Genomic DNA, 16,994 nt, shown 5'->3' with positions numbered 1-16,994 from the left:
CACGCATATCTTACTCGAAGGGGGGAAAAGGAACAGCTCTTCAATTCTTATTTTAGAGTGATCTGTATGAGCAGTGATTCTGTACATTCTGATTTTGTTCCAGTGATTACTGAAAATTAGAGCTCAGACCTGTTCTACAATTATAAAAAGGGGCATCAAAATAACTGCCCAGATTTGTTAACAAGATGGCTGTTGAGTGGCGAGACTTGCTTCTAGGACGACTTTGATAAATCGCTGTCAAGAAGGGAAGGTGCTCATCTGTGGTGGCCTTTTCACAAGTTCAAGTATCTGCCTGTCCAGACCAAAATACAAGCCCAGAGTTTTAAAACTGGGTCAACAGAAAGCTCCATTTTATTGGTCCCAAAACACCACAGTAATGAGAATGCTAGCTGAAAACAAGCAACAACCTAGGGCTTAAAATGAAAATGGATTAGTGGGGATGGACACACAGGCAAAATTATTTTCTACATTTTGGGGGACCCTTGAGATCATTCTCAGACATGAGAACTACTGTTGGGCAGCAGAAGAGCAAAATCACAGAAGTCAGCCTGCCTGAATCCAGGCTTTAAGAGCTCATAACCTATCAAAGCCCAGCAAAACTCCACTTCCTGTTACAGTGAGAGTATATGTCTTGTTTCCTTGGTAGCAATTTTAGAAACAGAGGTATCAGTAAGGGGAACCGGAAGGGACATGCAATTCAGCTGGATTCAACCAGGTTGGCAGTTATCACTAACATCTTTGAACAAAAATTTAAATACAAATTAAATGTACAAACCAAAGTTCACAAGGAAACAAATGAGAACATACACAAAACTGACTCACTGAGTCACTGAATGATGGTCTGCCTATGCTCCAAGGCAAAAATATATACACATACATTTCTTAAAGGCACAAGAAGTGCAGTAGTGTCTCAATGAAATGGGCAGTGAGGCTCATATATGGATCAGATGTGCAACGTGACCAAAAATCCAACATGTTAGCAAAGTATGACTCATTCACTTTACCAGCTCTGCACTCCGTGTAGAGCTGGTAAAGTGCCGTTCAAGAGAAATGTTAACTAGGGTTAGTTAATTGAATCAGCTACTTAAATCCAACATTTCCAACTGCACTTTCTGTCATTGCGTCTTTTACAATAAAGTAAGCAATCATGATATGACAGTGTCAATTCATTTTTGTGTGTTTTTTTGTCGTGCGGCATAGCATGGAAGAAATAGTCTGCAGTGTATAATTTTGTATTGTGAGTACTCTGAAGGATGGCAATGCTTCAGAGGGTAAAAGCAATCCCTTGTGTTAGCTGCCTTTGTGGAAACACAGCTGGAAGTTTGTTCTGACTCTTCTTTTCCATCGTATCCTCATCTTTTGACCCTTGGGCTATGTTTATTGGGGTGCCACTTCAGTAACACTGTTACCTGGGTTTTCATTAACAGTTTTCTGTAATAATTTTGTATTTTATCTCGCCAAACGCTCCTAATGTGCTAGTGTGTATAGTTGCTGTAGTCCAAACAATAGCACATGAGTTGCTGCTCGCTGCACATCCTATGCTCTGTGTGTCAACCTAACCTGATGTGGACGTAACTCTATTTCAGCCACATGACTGGTTCAGCATTCTCCCTGGCTTTTCATGTTGTCCATTAAAACATGACAGATAGAGTTATATTGACTTGGTATTGACCACATCTCGTATTTCTATTGAGAGAAAGAGATTCCAATTATCTTCATCGCCCAGCTCTACTGGAGACCACATTTGTTTACATTTCTGCTTAGGCACAAATTTCACACATAAATCCTGCAGGTCACCATCTTCATCTGGACCTGAACAGTCTGTGCTATAATAGCGAATGAACTGAGGCTTTAACTATAGCACAGACAAACAAAACCTACGCAAGCTCAAGGGAGACAGAGATATGCATCACTGCCTCTGCAGTGTAGTCAACATGAACGCCCCAACAAGCTTCAACACTCTCAGTATCTTGGTATAAAACACCACCAACGGCACTGCAGTGTTTTCCTCAGCACTGGTACTGCACCAAAGGGGCAAGCTTCTCCTCCATATTCAATTTCCTCAAATCCCACCATGTTGTGTCTTTCCTTCATATTTTTAAAGGAGGTGGGAGGGGGAGTGTTCCACTGAACCGACACTGCCAATTTAGATAGTTATCCATTCATACAGTTATGCTCCAAACTGTATGCAAGCACGTAGTGATAAAAGCCGGCAAGCTTTAAACAGGCCCACAATGCATAAACAAATCCTCTTCACTGGTTTCAGCTTTGACTATGTATTTCATTGCTTTGTTTACACACAGGGTTGTAGCAAATCCAAAGCATATCCAAATGCATAAGAGCTAGAGAATTAAGACGCTGTGCAAACCTAACTGGGAAAGCTGGAAGACCAGTATTGCGTTAGGTCAACAGCTAAATGAGCAATGTTACTGTGCCTTTTGAAAATAGGTCAACATTTGGATGTTACTGGTGCACTCTCTTGAGTAATGTCATGTTAATTATTGACTGGGATATAAAGGTGCCCCCCAGACTTAAGCATAAATATACAAATAAGCCAATTATTAGCTTAAAGACCGCGGACAGTTTACATCAAACCACCTTTGCTTGCAAAAACCTTTCAAAAACACACGCACAGCGCTACTCTGTTAGTAATGCCACACGTGGGCATGAGGTACTAATGTTTGCAGTATTGGCTGCTGACTAAGATATTTAGACTTAATTTTAAAGAGTCAACACATTGACAATCACATCAAGTTCAAAAAATGATTCACCACAAAATTTTGCTTCAGAGTGCAGACGATTTCTCAATGTGTAACAAACAGAAGGGATTCCTTCTTTCAAACTCGGATCATTTAGGGGTGGGAAATGAAGAGGATAAACCCTCAAGAAAGCTGCACTTGAGAAGTAATTCTTAATATTTTAAGAGGAAAAAAACATAAAGTACATGTAGTACAATGGCGATACAACGTCATAACGCTGCTTAAAATCAGTAAACGCACGAAAACATTGCACATTCACACCATAAAAACGGGTTAATCTCAGGGACAGCAGGAGTCAGTTTGTTGTTGTTGCCATGTTAGCTTTGCAGGGAGAGTAAAAGGACACCTACCTCTGCCTGAAATCCCACAATTTCAACCAGTTACTGAATCTTTAACGTTTAGTCTACGCCGTGGTGTTTTCCGCCGATGCTGGATGGTCCCATTTGTCGCCGTCGGTTCACTATACACTGCTCCGGCGACATCCGCATAAACTTGCGACGACCATCGCAACTCATTCGACTCGAGGCTAGCGCTAGCTTGTTAAAATCGTGTAGACCAACAAACAGACGTCCACAGAAAAAAAAAACACTAAAATATCCACGAGAATTAGTTTACAGCGTTGCTATTTCATCTTCTCCAAAAACTACGAACCTTTAACGGTCCACCTATGTAGCTCGAGGCTAGCTTGGGTAAATGTAAGCCATCAAAAGATGTTATTTTTGTTTCGCTTTAATCCTCTCCGCCAAACCATTCGAGCGGTTTTCGAGCGGCCTTAGCATTCAGTGTGTGGGGACGCTCGGCACGGAAACGAGTCACGGATGAAACGCGAGCTCTGATTGGCTCCGTTGCTGTAGGCGGATACCTTTGCAGTGCACTTTGAAAATGACGCCATTTTGGATCAGCACAACCACCCTATCCACCCTTCTGTCCAAGCTTGAGACGTGCCCCAACGTGGCGGCCCATGTGTCACAGTTTCAAACACCTGAGACAACGCTCCATTATATAGTTGGAGGACCAAGAAAAGGAAATGGAGTACGGGCGTTGGGTGCACTCGTTTTCTGTCTTTATAAAAACGCATTGCCAACTCGCGTGGTACATGCTCCTAGACACGTTTACACCAGTTGGCTCGCGTCAGTAAGTGGAAGCACTTGTTTATGACAAAATAGTTCAGACAGACTTTATCGCGCAGGCGCACATACGTCTACTATACATTATAGACATTCGCGAGTTCATGTTGCCTGACCCTGATTTGAGCTATTTTGCGACAGTTATTGAGAGGATTTCCCCCCTGTGATAATTAAACACCTGCAACTTCACATAATTACCTACAGGACCTCGGTGTGTGCCTCTATACACACTACTATTCTATAACCAGTCCATATAAGTCCATTTACCACCCATTTACTACAAGAGCAGTAGCTTCAATAATTAGAATAATAGCTCGAAGTTATTCCCACTAAATCTTTTTAGCCTAGCTATACTGACTTTCCTGATACCATTGGGCCTGGTAACCCGCAAGAAAACATTTTGTATCATCATAAGTCATAGTAGTTATACATACATCATACTCGCTGAATGTAAAATAATTTAAACAACATTATCGGCGGTATGGGGTTGATACTTTGAAATTGTAAATTACTATCCTCGTGAAAAACGCTCTGGAAAACTTTTTATTATAATTCTTAAGATATGCATGCTTCACGGCCTTTTATATGTGTAATTACGTGATCTAAGTGCAGCTTTCGGCTGATGAGTCTGTGAAGAAACCGGAGCGTGCTGGTGAACAAACCTGACAGACCCGTGGTTAAACTGATGCGTGAACGGATGATACGAATGCTCCAATTGGCCGAAAGGAAAACTCCAAACTCTCATTGGGTCACTTTAATGCCATTCAATCAGACCTGTACGCATCGCTTTCCATACAGTCTGCGTTTCTACGACATTGTTTTGATTATCCACAAAAGCCTTTCTTCTTTCTTCATACTTGACTGGAGCTCATTCACATTAATAATACTGGGTATTGTTATTATTATTATTATTATTATTATTATTATTATTATTATTATTATTATTATTAGACTGGACCGAAACACAAAAAGCACCCTGCTCTCAATCTAACCCCACGTAACCAACATTGTCTGTTTTCATATGCATTCATTTTGCTAAATCGCACCGTACCAAAACAGCTCAATCATCTTAACCAACAGCGCTCTCTGGTGGACCAGTGATACATTTTTGACTGAAAAATCAAGTAAACAAACACCCACAACTCTTTACTGCAGGCTTCACGGGAAGCAGTAAATTTGCCAATTTAAACCGTTTACTAGATCTTGACAACTAACCAATTTGTGTTAAAAAACATATATATGACTCGCTATTTATTTTATATATTTACTTTCTATACTCCATTCTTAAATAACTTATTTAAGAATGAAAACTACTTATTTATTTAATTAATTAATTTAATTAATTTATTTAATTCTTAAATAAATAAGTAGAATAAACACAGTGAAATCCGCAAAATTCTCAGATTAAAAAAATTAAAAAGAAAAAACGAGGAAAGAAACACGGATAAAGAAAAAAGAAGAAGTAACATTTAAATAAAAAATAATATTAAATCAAAACAAACGAAAAGCTTCAAAGTGTAAAGGATATAAAAGACAACAAAAGCGATGAATAAGTTAACACAAGGTGTCCGTGTGCGCCTGCGTCAGACTCTAGCACAAAATAAACTAATATTTTCCGCACACACACACACACACACACATTTTTAATTTTTTTAATTCTTTGAAAATTGCGGTTAATTTCGCAAAATTAAAGAGGGGGTAACGGTAACTGTACTCTCTGTATTTCTGATGTGTTGTAAATGTGCGGCTTTAAAGCTGTTTTGCGTAAATCCTGCGCAAACATATGCGCAGCTTGCAGGTCCTTAAAGATCAACAAAGAAAGGTTAAAGTTCAAAGTTCGACTTCCGGGATGTGGTTAACTGTATTATTTAGTATTCTGCACATACTGAACACACAATGTCTCTCTAACGAGGATTAGTAAATAATGATGAAATCCGATTTTTTTTTAATTAAACAGTCTTTGTGAGTTTCCCGCGCGGAAGTAGGTCCCCGCAGGGCTGACGTCTTTGCCCGGCTGCTGGTTGAATAACAACGAGCTAGCTCTAAACCGAGCTTATAAAACCTCCGAGGAGACGGAGACAACTATGTCGGTGCATTAGCTTCGTTAAATGTTCGCTTTCGACTAACGACAGCCACTATGTCAGCTTTGTTGTTGCAGCAAAGTGCTGGCGTTTGTCGCAAATACAGCAGAGGTTTATTGTGGACGCTGCTGAGGCGAAACTGTCATGTATTGGAGAGCAAGCCATTATCCAGCCGCGGTGTTCAAAATGTCCTGTCTAGGTGTGATCACGTGAGGAAGACGCTTCTTACAAAGTCAGAGCGGACTGTTACAGATCAGCAGCAACAGAAACTCATACAGGTAAGGGTGAAGTAACTAATAGGATGAGTGGCCATGGGTGGCCACTTCATTCGGAGGAAAGGTGATTTAAATGACTGACGGTTGTTGATGCCAGACAGGAGTATTTCAGAAACTGCTGTTCTGCTGGGGGGGTTTCTTCTTGTTTACTGAGAATGATCCAAAAAATAGAAAATATCCGGTGACCTATGGTTCTCTGGATTAAAATTCCTTGTTGATGCTAGAGGTCAGAGGAGAATTCCCAGATTGCTTTGAGCCGAAGAGCATCTCTGTGCAGTTGAACTTTGAAGCAGGTGGGCTATAGCAGCAGAAGACCACTCCTGTCAGATAAGAACAGAAAACTGAGACTAAATTTCACACAGGTTCATCAAAATTGGACAATAGAAGATTGGAAAAACATTGCGTGGTCTGTTGAGTTGATTTCTTCTGTTACATTCAGATGGCATGGCCAGAATTTGGCATAAACAAAACGCGAGCATGGATCCATCCTGCCTTGTATCAGTGATTCAGGCTGCTGTTGGTGGGGTGGTGGTATGAGAGATATTTTCTTGGCACATTTTTGAACCTTTAGTACCATTTAGCATTGTTTAAATGTCACAACCTAACCGAGGGTTCTTGCTGACCATGTCCATGACTCAGCTGTGTTGCTATCATGTCGATCTGGACCAAAATCTCAGAGAAATTTGTGTGAATCTATGTAACAAAGGATTACGGCAGGTCTGAGAGTAAGGTGTACCTAAAGAAATGGCCAGGGAATATCTTTTTAGCAGAAGGCTCAAATTGATTGATTTTTCAACACTTGATCTATGAGTTATTTTACCTCCCAAAACAGTGCTAATAGCTTTTTTTGGCATCGACTGAGGTTAATTAATAAACTATCAGAAGTATCCATGGCTCTAGTCAAATTTCCTTCTCACATGTCACTCTAACTTCATGTAAGAAAATATTAATCTCTGTGCACTGTTGTTACTGAGATTTACTTCACATATGTTTGCACATAGTTTTATTATAATGATTTAAATTGTTAACTTTGAAAGTGTCAAGTACGATCGCCTTAATCACTTCAAGGAAACTTAAAAAAGTCCAGAGGCTTTTCTCCTTAGACTACGATGACCTGGATGACTGAGAACCGTCACAGATGCCTTAATCGCTTATTTTTATTCTACTCTGGAAAATCTTCAATTTGAGATTGTGACATTGTCTGTTGTTTTTCCTTAAGTTGTAAACACATTTGTTGATAATACATTTACACACTTTTGATTTAACTAGGTTTTCTAGTTCTGATTTTGATTCTGATTTCTTTCCACTTTTTTTTCTCCAATATTCCCATAACAGAGTCTTCTCCACAGACCTTTGGGGCTTGGTTTGGCGGGACTTAGAAAAGAGCTAATTAGGAACAACCTGCTCAGGAACCCTGTTGGTTTGGCAAATCTACTCGGTAAATACTTAGTTTACCTTTATAAGTTGTTTAAAAATTCACTTATAGCTGCTTTAAATTAAACTATTTGATTTCAGGGGCAACAAATCTCTTCAGTACATCTCAGTCTAATCAAAACAAAGATAAAAAGAATGGGCCAAAGGGGAAGACGCCAGAGGAAGATGAAGGTAAGCGATGCATAATTTTTTGCTACTTGATGCACGACTGATAAATACCTGCACCACACCTGGTTTCTTTGTCACATCATTTACTTTATTTTATTTTATTTTTTATTTTCGGCCTCACCTTTCAGAGGAGAAGAAACGTCGTGAACAGGAGGATCAGATGTACCGGGAACGCCTGCGAACCCTCTTCATCATAGCGCTCATCATGAGCCTGCTGAACTCCATTAACACCAGTGGCGGTAACATCTCTTGGAACGACTTTGTGAACGAGATGCTTGCCAAGGGGGAGGTGTCACGTGTGCAGGTCGTTCCCGAGAGTGACATTGTGGAAATATACCTTCATCCCGGAGCAGTCATCTTCGGAAGGCCTGTATGTTGTACATGATTTTCTGCACACACACACAGTTAACACACTTAAAGTAGCGCAGGAGACCCTCATGCTTAATTCTAATTTCCTGCCACGTCTCATGCTTTGCAGAGGCTGGCGCTTATGTACAGAATGCAGGTTGCCAACATTGACAAGTTCGAGGAGAAGCTGAGAGCTGCCGAGGAGGAGCTGAATATTGACAGCAAGGACAGAATACCAGTGTCCTACAAGCGCACTGGATTTTTTGGGAAGTAAGAAAACAACTCTTATCAGAGCGGACATTATAAGAAATCTTTTATGAGGTGCCTTCCTAAAATTTTGTGAAGATTAAGAAATAATTCAAAGCACTGCTAAAATCATACAGAGCAGATAAGACAACAAAAACAACATTATGGCTTATTTTGCTTTTTTTTTTTTTTTTTTTTCCATAAAAACATAAGTTCAGCAGTATTTATTTTTTTCTCCTCATGTATGCCTGTGTGCCAGGAACATGTTGGGAGTTTTTACCTTCTTGTGAAAATAAAAGCATTTTAATTTTATTTTGAAAAGAAAATGCCTTGGAGTTTTGTTTTGTTTTTGTTTTTTCATATTTTATGCTACGTGTATCCCTGCCAAACAGCACCTCCAGTAGAAGTTGTTTGAATCCAAGTAGCGCTTCTTTTCAAATCCAATTGAACTTCATTATTGTTTCTCAGATTATGGGCGTATGCATTCATTCAATGTGGTCATAAATTTTAACATTTGAACTACAGGTTTGTCGTAATTTAAAGTTAAAAACAGCCTTTTTTTTCTCCCTCTATTCTTGTTTCAGTGCAGTCTATGCTCTGGGCATGGCTGCGATCGGTGTGGCGATTCTCTGGTATATCTTTCGACTAGCTGGCATGGGTGGCAGAGATGGCGGCTTCAGCGCTTTTGTAAATGGAACACATTTTATTAAACTGACATCTGTGTTGTTTGTTTTGTTTTTTTGTTTTTTTTATATTATGTGATTCTGTGGACTAACTCCACATTCCAATGTGCCTAACAGAATCAGCTGAAGATGGCCAAGTTCACCATTGTGGATGGGAAGTCGGGTAAAGGTGTGAGCTTCAAAGATGTGGCAGGCATGCATGAGGCTAAATTGGAAGTAAAGGAATTTGTTGACTACCTCAAGGTAAGAAACACACTCAAAAGTTAAAATACGCTAATTTTGCACAAGTGAACCACATTAAATATTTGAGATTTCATTAAGAAAGCCTTGATCAACTGAATCCTCAAACCTCCTCCTCTGCGGCCTAATACTCACAGCACTAGCATTACCTTTTGATAGAGTCCTGAACGATACCTCCAGCTTGGCGCCAAGGTTCCCAAGGGTGCATTGTTGCTTGGCCCTCCAGGATGTGGGAAGACCCTGCTTGCTAAGGCTGTAGCTACGGAAGCCCAGGTGCCTTTTCTGGCTATGGCTGGCTCTGAGTTTGTGGAGGTCATTGGAGGTATGGACACACAGCACGAGCATCAACATGATGTTAATATTCACTGTGTGAGTTGATAATGTTGTTTATGATCATCATATAGATATAGTATTGGGTTTTACTGTTTTACTGTTTTACTGTATATCTGATTGACCCTATTTTTTATATATATATATGTATGCGATGTAAAGTAAAGATCCTACAGTGATACATAAAAAATTCCAACAATCACATGACCAGCTTTGAACAAGCACTTGGCGACAGTGGGAAGGAAAAACTCCCTTTTAACAGGAAGAAACCTCCAGCAGAACCAGAACATGTACAACAATGTGTTTGTTTGTAGGCCTGGGTGCTGCTCGGGTCAGGAGTTTATTCAAGGAGGCTCGCACTCGAGCACCCTGCATCGTCTACATCGATGAGATCGATGCCGTGGGAAAGAAGCGCTCCACCAACATGTCGGGTTTCTCCAACACTGAGGAGGAGCAGACTCTCAACCAGCTGCTAGTAGAAATGGATGGTGAGTAAAGTATCTGGTTTCAGAGCAGCCCATTCGCTTTACAGGCAGAATACTTTAACGTCCTCTTCTTTTGCAGGTATGGGAACAACAGACCATGTCATTGTTCTTGCTTCCACTAACAGAGCAGATATTTTGGATAATGCTCTCATGAGACCAGGCAGACTGGACAGACACATCTTTATAGATCTGCCAACACTGCAGGTATCATTGGGTATCCTCCAAATGGGTATCCTTGTCATATGTTGTTGAGCATTTAATAACAACTTAACCTTGCTGCTGTGCAGGAGACTTGGATTGGTTTGTTTCATTTCGATTGTTTTCCAGGAGAGGAAGGAGATCTTTGAGCAGCATCTGAAGATCTTGAAGCTGACTCAGCCAGCGAATTTCTACTCCCTGCGTCTGGCAGAGCTCACCCCAGGCTTCAGTGGTTCGTGCACATTTATGGTTATGGGATGGGGATCAAGAACCAAAACTAAACTGTCCAGTCCATCGTAATCATCAAGCTTATTAGCTTATGTTCTGTGCAGGCTTGCTCAGACAACAAATCAGAAATCAATAAAATAATCAGTATTGGTTTAATAAGTAGACTCCTTCTTGGCATTGGTATCATTTAAAGAGCATCATCCCGAGTCCTCACTGAAGTCTATGAACATCTTTGGGCATAATAAAGTACTGGTCTATCTGCCTCCATGAAGAAAGAGAAGTTCCAAATCAAAAAGGATGAAACATCTCAACACTGCTGATGTTGAAGTGTTATTCTAACGTTTGTTATCTCATGTGGTCTCTGCAGGTGCAGACATTGCAAACATTTGTAACGAAGCTGCCCTGCATGCTGCCAGAGAAGGGTACAAATCCATCGATACCTTTAACTTTGAGTATGCAGTGGAGAGAGTTATAGCAGGTACAACAATGCAAATGCTAAGTTCTGGGAAATAAATATTTCTCATGTGTCAGTGGCAAAATCTGACAAATGTGTGTCATCAGGAAGTGTAAAGAGGAGTAAGATCCTGTCTAAAGAGGAGCAGAGGGTCATTGCCTTCCATGAGTCTGGACATGCCTTAGTGGGATGGCTGCTTGAGCACACAGAAGCAGTTATGAAGGTACTTGAAATGTGACGCATTCTATATAAGTAAACCTTTCAAGATCTAATTGTCATGTTTAGCTTTAATCAGATAAGTCCAAAGCGTTCCACAGTGTGTGTTGAGAGTAGGGTTTGATTTTAGAGGAGCACTTGTTTCTCCACTTCACCACTGATAAGTGTTTTGGCAGTTTATACAGATGCCTGGATTATTCATTATCTCACATAATCCTAGGTTTCTCTTCAGTCTCTCCTTGTCTGCCTCTTATATCATTTGCTGTATTAGACTTTCATACATCTGTGTATAAAAACCCAAATGGATATGCAGCATGTCCCACACAAGACACAACTATGAACATTGTTATTGTTGATCTAGAAAAGCATACAGTTTAATAGGCTATTATACAAATTTAAATACACTAAAAAGGCAACAGTACAAAGAGTTAACACTTAATTCTGTACACTTCACCTTTTCATAAACCTTAGTAAGCTGACAGGTCATGTGATGTGTTTCAGGTTTCCATTGCTCCACGGACAAACGCAGCTCTGGGATTTGCCCAGATCTTACCCCGTGACCAGTACCTCTTCACCAAGGAGCAGCTGTTTGAGCGGATGTGTATGGCTCTAGGAGGAAGAGCTGCTGAGGCAATCACCTTTAACAAGGTTACTACAGGTACCCTCCAACTAATCTTCACACGAATCAGCTGCAGTGTTAAAAGCACCTGCTTGATATCGTTAAGGTTCTCTTTTTCTGACACTAAACCAGCTCTGGCCTGTTGGCGCTTACAGTCAGGCCTTCTTTGCAGGTGTCCTGTGGGGTCTGCTCCAAGGTAATGTTAGAGGATCCTAACCCAGCTATCACAGGGTGAAATTGGTTGGCGCTCTGTAGTAGGGATCTGTGGATCAAGGTTGTTCCTGCACACCTAGATGCTCTTACAGAGCAGTTTTTGTGGTGTAGATGGGTGCATTGTCCTCCTGGGGCAGACTATTACGATCGGGGGAGATGTTGCTATCAGTGTTTAGTGTGGTTAGTCTACAAAGTTGCTTAAATGAGTGGTGTATGACAAAATAAGACACAGAAGAAAGCCAGGATCCAGGGTCACAGAGCAAATTGTTACATTATCATGACCGATGATTTACACCCATGTTTATGGTTTCTGTTTACTGTAATCACAACCGACCAGTGAATACTTCTTTTTTTTTTTTGTCATGCTGTTTACTTTAAATTAGTGCTGTCAATAGATTAAAAAAATTAACTAATTAATCACACAATTTTCTGTAATTAATCGCAATTACTTGATCAGTAGCCTGGCTGTAATTACACTTTTTCAACTTTATATTTAAGCTTGTAACAGACATTTATGCAATATAATGAAGTAAATGGAGAATAAACACAAAGAATGAATGCTTAAATTCAAAGAGAATTTGAATAGTTTTCTTCAGTCTTTTAGCACAGGTTCTCTCCTGTGAATGACAACTTTTTTTAAAAAAAAAACAAAACCTATATACTAGAGATGGACCGATCCGATATTACGTATCGGTATCGGTCCGATACTGACGTAAATTACTGGATCGGATATCGGTGAGAAATTAAAAATGTAATCCGATACATTAAATATAAAAAAAACACCTCACAAAACTTGCGACACGGCGTAACTCGGCTCATAACCGTAGCACGTCGGAGCAGTGTGCTCACGTGATAGAGCGGCTGTGTGTATTTGTAGCCTGCTACCAAACCAGCATTCCATCTCCGAGGAAGTTATCCCAGAGAGAAGTAAAGCAAGTGTGTAAGTTCATCTCTGAATGTTTGTAAAGCATTCCCATGTTAAGCTTAACAACCGATATATGGAGCGACTGCCTCTCTCTCTCCCTCACCTTCCTGCAGCTACTTCAATCGTGAAACTGCTTAACGATCAGCTGATCGGCTTTTCTGTCACGAGTCCGTCTCTCTTCTTTGTTTTTGGCCCACTTTGCACCAGAAAGAGGAAACCAGCGGCTGAACAACAGCAGCACGTTTAACCTTGATAAGCTGTTGTTAGAATTTATTTAATATTACTTTCTACACCAGGATCCTTTTCTATGTAGCTGACGGCTGGTAACTGTGCAGGGGCGGATCTAGCAAAGTTTAGCCAGGGGGGCCGATAGGGCATTAACAGGGAAAAGGGGGCACAAAGACATACTTTTCTTTCTTATTCTCATTTAAAATGTCTAGCTTTTAATAAATAATTATCTGAATCTTACACCCAAAGTTTTAATCTGATGTAAAATGTATAGAAGTCCATTACTGTATATAGTAACTGTTAAGTCTAATATACCCTAGTAAGCTATAGTACTTTTTCCTTTGGGAAGATACCATCTGTGCAGTCTGCAATTCTGTTGAAGAAAGATGTTGAATCTATTTAATTATTCTTGAAAAATAATTTAATTCTGTGCATTTTTTTTCACCCTGCATCAAATTAAAGTTGATTACATCGATTAAGCATCATGAGGTGGAGGGTGGGGGGTGGTTCCCTATTTTTTTTTTGCTGGGAGTTTGCAACCCTATTAGTTAGGTTGCTTAATATTTCTGCTAAGTACTCTTTAAAATACCAGAATAGGGAGGATGGAGTAGGTTTAAGTTTATTAGATTGATCAGTGTTGCTGAACTATAAAATAATTTTGGGTGCAGTGTATTTTTTACATACAGGTATAACAGAATAGCTTTAGTGTTATTGTTTATTTAAACTTGAGTATGAACTTATACAAAATGCAGCAAGATATTAAAAAACAGTTTTATTGATTAAAAAACACACTATATCGGATTCATATCGGTATCGGCAGATATCCAAATTTATGATATCGGTATCGGTATCGGACATAAAAAAGTGGTATCGTGCCATCTCTACTATATACTAATAAGTATACACTAATAAATAATATATATTAGTGCTCTCAAACAATTACAGTTTTTAATCAGATTCATCACAGGGTTACTGTGGATTAGTTTTGATTAATCACGATTAAATATCATTCATTTTTAATCTATATTCATCGCATTTCATTTAACATGAGCAAACAGACTCGAGAAACATGGAAAATATATGCACTTAACATGATTATTGAACATCTTGAACATTCATGTTAACAAAAAACTGTAAACATTTATCCTCTCTCTCTCTGTCACTCTTGGGGAGGCACTTCAAGTCCTTGAAACAGGAACCAAAGCTGTTTAAAGCGCGTTCTCAACGATATTAACAGGTCTGCAGTTTGTTGCAGTCCACTTGGCATTGTGTCAGTCGATATGTCTGAGGTAGACATACTGAGACCCCGATGCTCCGTGAGTGGGTGATGCATTAACCAAAGTCCTAGCAGCATCCCCGGCTAACGTATGTTTCGCGTCAATGTGATATTTTAAGCTGGAGGTGCTTCGGTGAAAAGAAAATTCCTTCTTGCACAATGTGCAAAATACTTTATGTCGGTCGACTGTTCCGTCTTGTTATTTTTTTAATGTTCAAATATCCCATTGAGAGGGTCAATGTTCCAAATTGAGTTGATTGGTTCAGCTCCCCGTCACTACCAGATCAGCTGCCTATTTGCGCATGTGCGACGGTAACCTTACTTGACAAACTGCCCGAAATGCGTTGACAGAAACATTTCAGGGATTTTGAGTTAGTCGCACTCCAGATGCGTTAATAGCGTTAAAGGTTTTTTTTATCGCGTTAATCGTGATGACGGCTTAATCTGCGTTAATGGTTAATTTTGACAGCACTACTTTAAATACATTTTCTATTATCAGTCAAATATCTAATTGCTGGGCAGCCAAATAAAAATTCTCCCTTTTGGCAAGTTTGGTTAACCCTGAATGGTGTGGGAGTAGGCTTTAATTAAATGTAATTAAATTAAGCATCTTTTTTTCTGTGCCCAGGAGCTCAAGATGACTTGCGCAAGGTGACGCGTGTGGCCTACTCCATGGTGAAGCAGTACGGCATGTGCGACAGTGTCGGGCAGGTCTCGTTCCCAGAAACAGAAGAGCAAGGTGCCATTGGGCGCCGTCCTTTCAGCCAGGGCCTGCAGCAGCAGATGGACCATGTGGGTTCAAAAATCGGATTAGTCCTCTGTTCTCAGATTAGCACACTGTGAATGTTGAAGTAATAAGCTAAGGTTATTATTCTAAAGGATCAATTTTTAGCTCTTGCAGCTGTTAAGAGTATGTACGGGACATTTTCTGAAAGGTTTGGATGCTTTACTACAAGCATCCTATTAAAAACAATATTTTTTTTCAATATCAATATCATAATCATAATATTTCTCAGTTTTAACATTAATTGTATTCATTTAAATGTAATCTTAAAAGGAATAATAATAAATAATTGAAATTTGTTTTAAAGGTGAATTGGTAAATTTGCCTGCGTCTTTCTGTGTTTGCAGGAGGCTAAGATAATGATAGCCCGTGCGTACAGACAAACGGAGAAGCTGCTCCTGGACAACAGAGACAAACTAACACTGGTCAGTTGTTTTCTTCTTTATGTGTTTTAATCATGTGAGGCCAATTCTTCTGTATTGCCTTTAAAAACTCGCTGGGTCTGTCCATCCAGTTGGCCAATGCGCTGCTTGAGCGTGAAGTCGTGAACTACGATGACATTGAAGCCTTGCTGGGTCCACCACCCCACGGGCCCAAGAAGATGATCCTCCCACAGAGCTGGGTGGAGGCCGAGAGGGACAAACAAGACACAGGAGAAGACGAGCCTCAGCCGCCTCCGCCCCGCAAGCAGACAGACGAGGACATGAACCTTCAGCTGGCGTGATCTTAGAAATGTACAGTGTATTTAGTCCCTTCTTTAGTGCTTTATATTTCTAACAGTTAGAAGTTTATAAAACCATGCACACTTTTGTGCAAATGAACATTTGCACTTGTCTCCACTTAGCTAATGTGTGTGATAATCTGCAACTTTCAGAATTCATGTTTTTTGAGGAATTCTATCATTTTTCTTGTGTGCTTGCTGCCGAGGCATATGATTATGCAATGGTAGCAATAAAAGCAAGTGTTTTTAAACAGGATTACTCTAAAAAATACAAAGCGCTAACGGTTTAGAAAAAGTCTCTGAACAGTATTTACTTTGTGCACTTAGCAGGTTTATGCAAACATAGGTGTTAATGGCTCCAGTGGATGTGATCATTTTAATTTAAAAAATATAATGAATCATTTTCAGGTTTAGCTTCAGATATTTCTTTGGAGAATTTGTGTTATTTCACATGGCAGTAAGGAAGCTGCTTGGGCATTTGTAACTGGAGTTTGTCTTTACTGAAATAATCTGTAGGTCACGTGCACAAAATATATTGGCACTGATGCCTGTGACTGGGGTTTTAAAAACTCATCAAGGTGTGCATTATTCTGTAGTGAGCTGCAGTTAGACCATTTTGGAAACTTGCAGTGTGAACCTGAAACAGAGGCTGTAAGGAAAAACTGTTCTGAGGAAACCACATTCTGCATTTTGTAAAACACCTTTAAAGCTGAGATTTCAAAATGCGTGACATGCTGGTGATGAAGCAGCAGATTGTCCACCACACACTTTGGTCCTTCTCTCATCATGAATCAGTAATTAAGTAGGAGTAGATTAGATTGTGTTTCTTTTTTGAGAAACACTATTAGTTAGGGACTGCACATTGGTTTTATTGCTAGAAGTGAATATAAAGTTCCAAAGAATGGTTCTGCCAAATATTTAAATAAAGTTTTATTTAAACATTGTGTGTTGTTCTT

At 39.7% G+C, this 16,994-nt stretch overlaps 2 protein-coding genes across 3 annotated transcripts in view; one reads left to right on the top strand and one right to left on the bottom strand.

Annotated features, from left to right (window-relative positions):
• Positions 1–3,709, bottom strand: part of ankrd11 (ankyrin repeat domain 11) — a 105,582-nt gene extending 101,873 nt beyond the window's left edge. For both annotated transcript variants that reach the window (XM_039609772.1, XM_039609777.1), the window contains exon 1: positions 3,110–3,709. The gene's annotated coding sequence lies outside the window, so the exon portion shown is untranslated. The remainder of the gene's footprint in view (positions 1–3,109) is intronic.
• Positions 3,710–5,720: 2,011 nt separating this feature from the next.
• On the top strand, positions 5,721–16,979 carry spg7 (SPG7 matrix AAA peptidase subunit, paraplegin). Its single transcript, XM_031744839.2, has 17 exons — positions 5,721–6,245; positions 7,578–7,680; positions 7,758–7,847; positions 7,973–8,214; positions 8,323–8,462; positions 9,023–9,125; positions 9,239–9,364; positions 9,521–9,683; positions 10,006–10,179; positions 10,256–10,380; positions 10,504–10,606; positions 10,970–11,080; positions 11,164–11,279; positions 11,774–11,930; positions 15,162–15,325; positions 15,665–15,742; positions 15,832–16,979. Exons 1-17 carry the CDS (start codon positions 6,024–6,026, stop codon positions 16,039–16,041), a joined length of 2,427 nt encoding a protein of 808 aa, XP_031600699.1. The 5' UTR covers positions 5,721–6,023; the 3' UTR covers positions 16,042–16,979.
• The last annotated feature ends 15 nt before the right edge of the window (positions 16,980–16,994 follow it).

The sequence above is a fragment of the Oreochromis aureus genome, linkage group 1, assembly GCF_013358895.1.
Source record: "Oreochromis aureus strain Israel breed Guangdong linkage group 1, ZZ_aureus, whole genome shotgun sequence".
Classification (NCBI taxonomy): Eukaryota; Metazoa; Chordata; class Actinopteri; order Cichliformes; family Cichlidae; genus Oreochromis; species Oreochromis aureus.
Note: the sequence above shows the minus strand (reverse complement) of the source record. Positions and strands in the feature narration are given on the sequence as shown.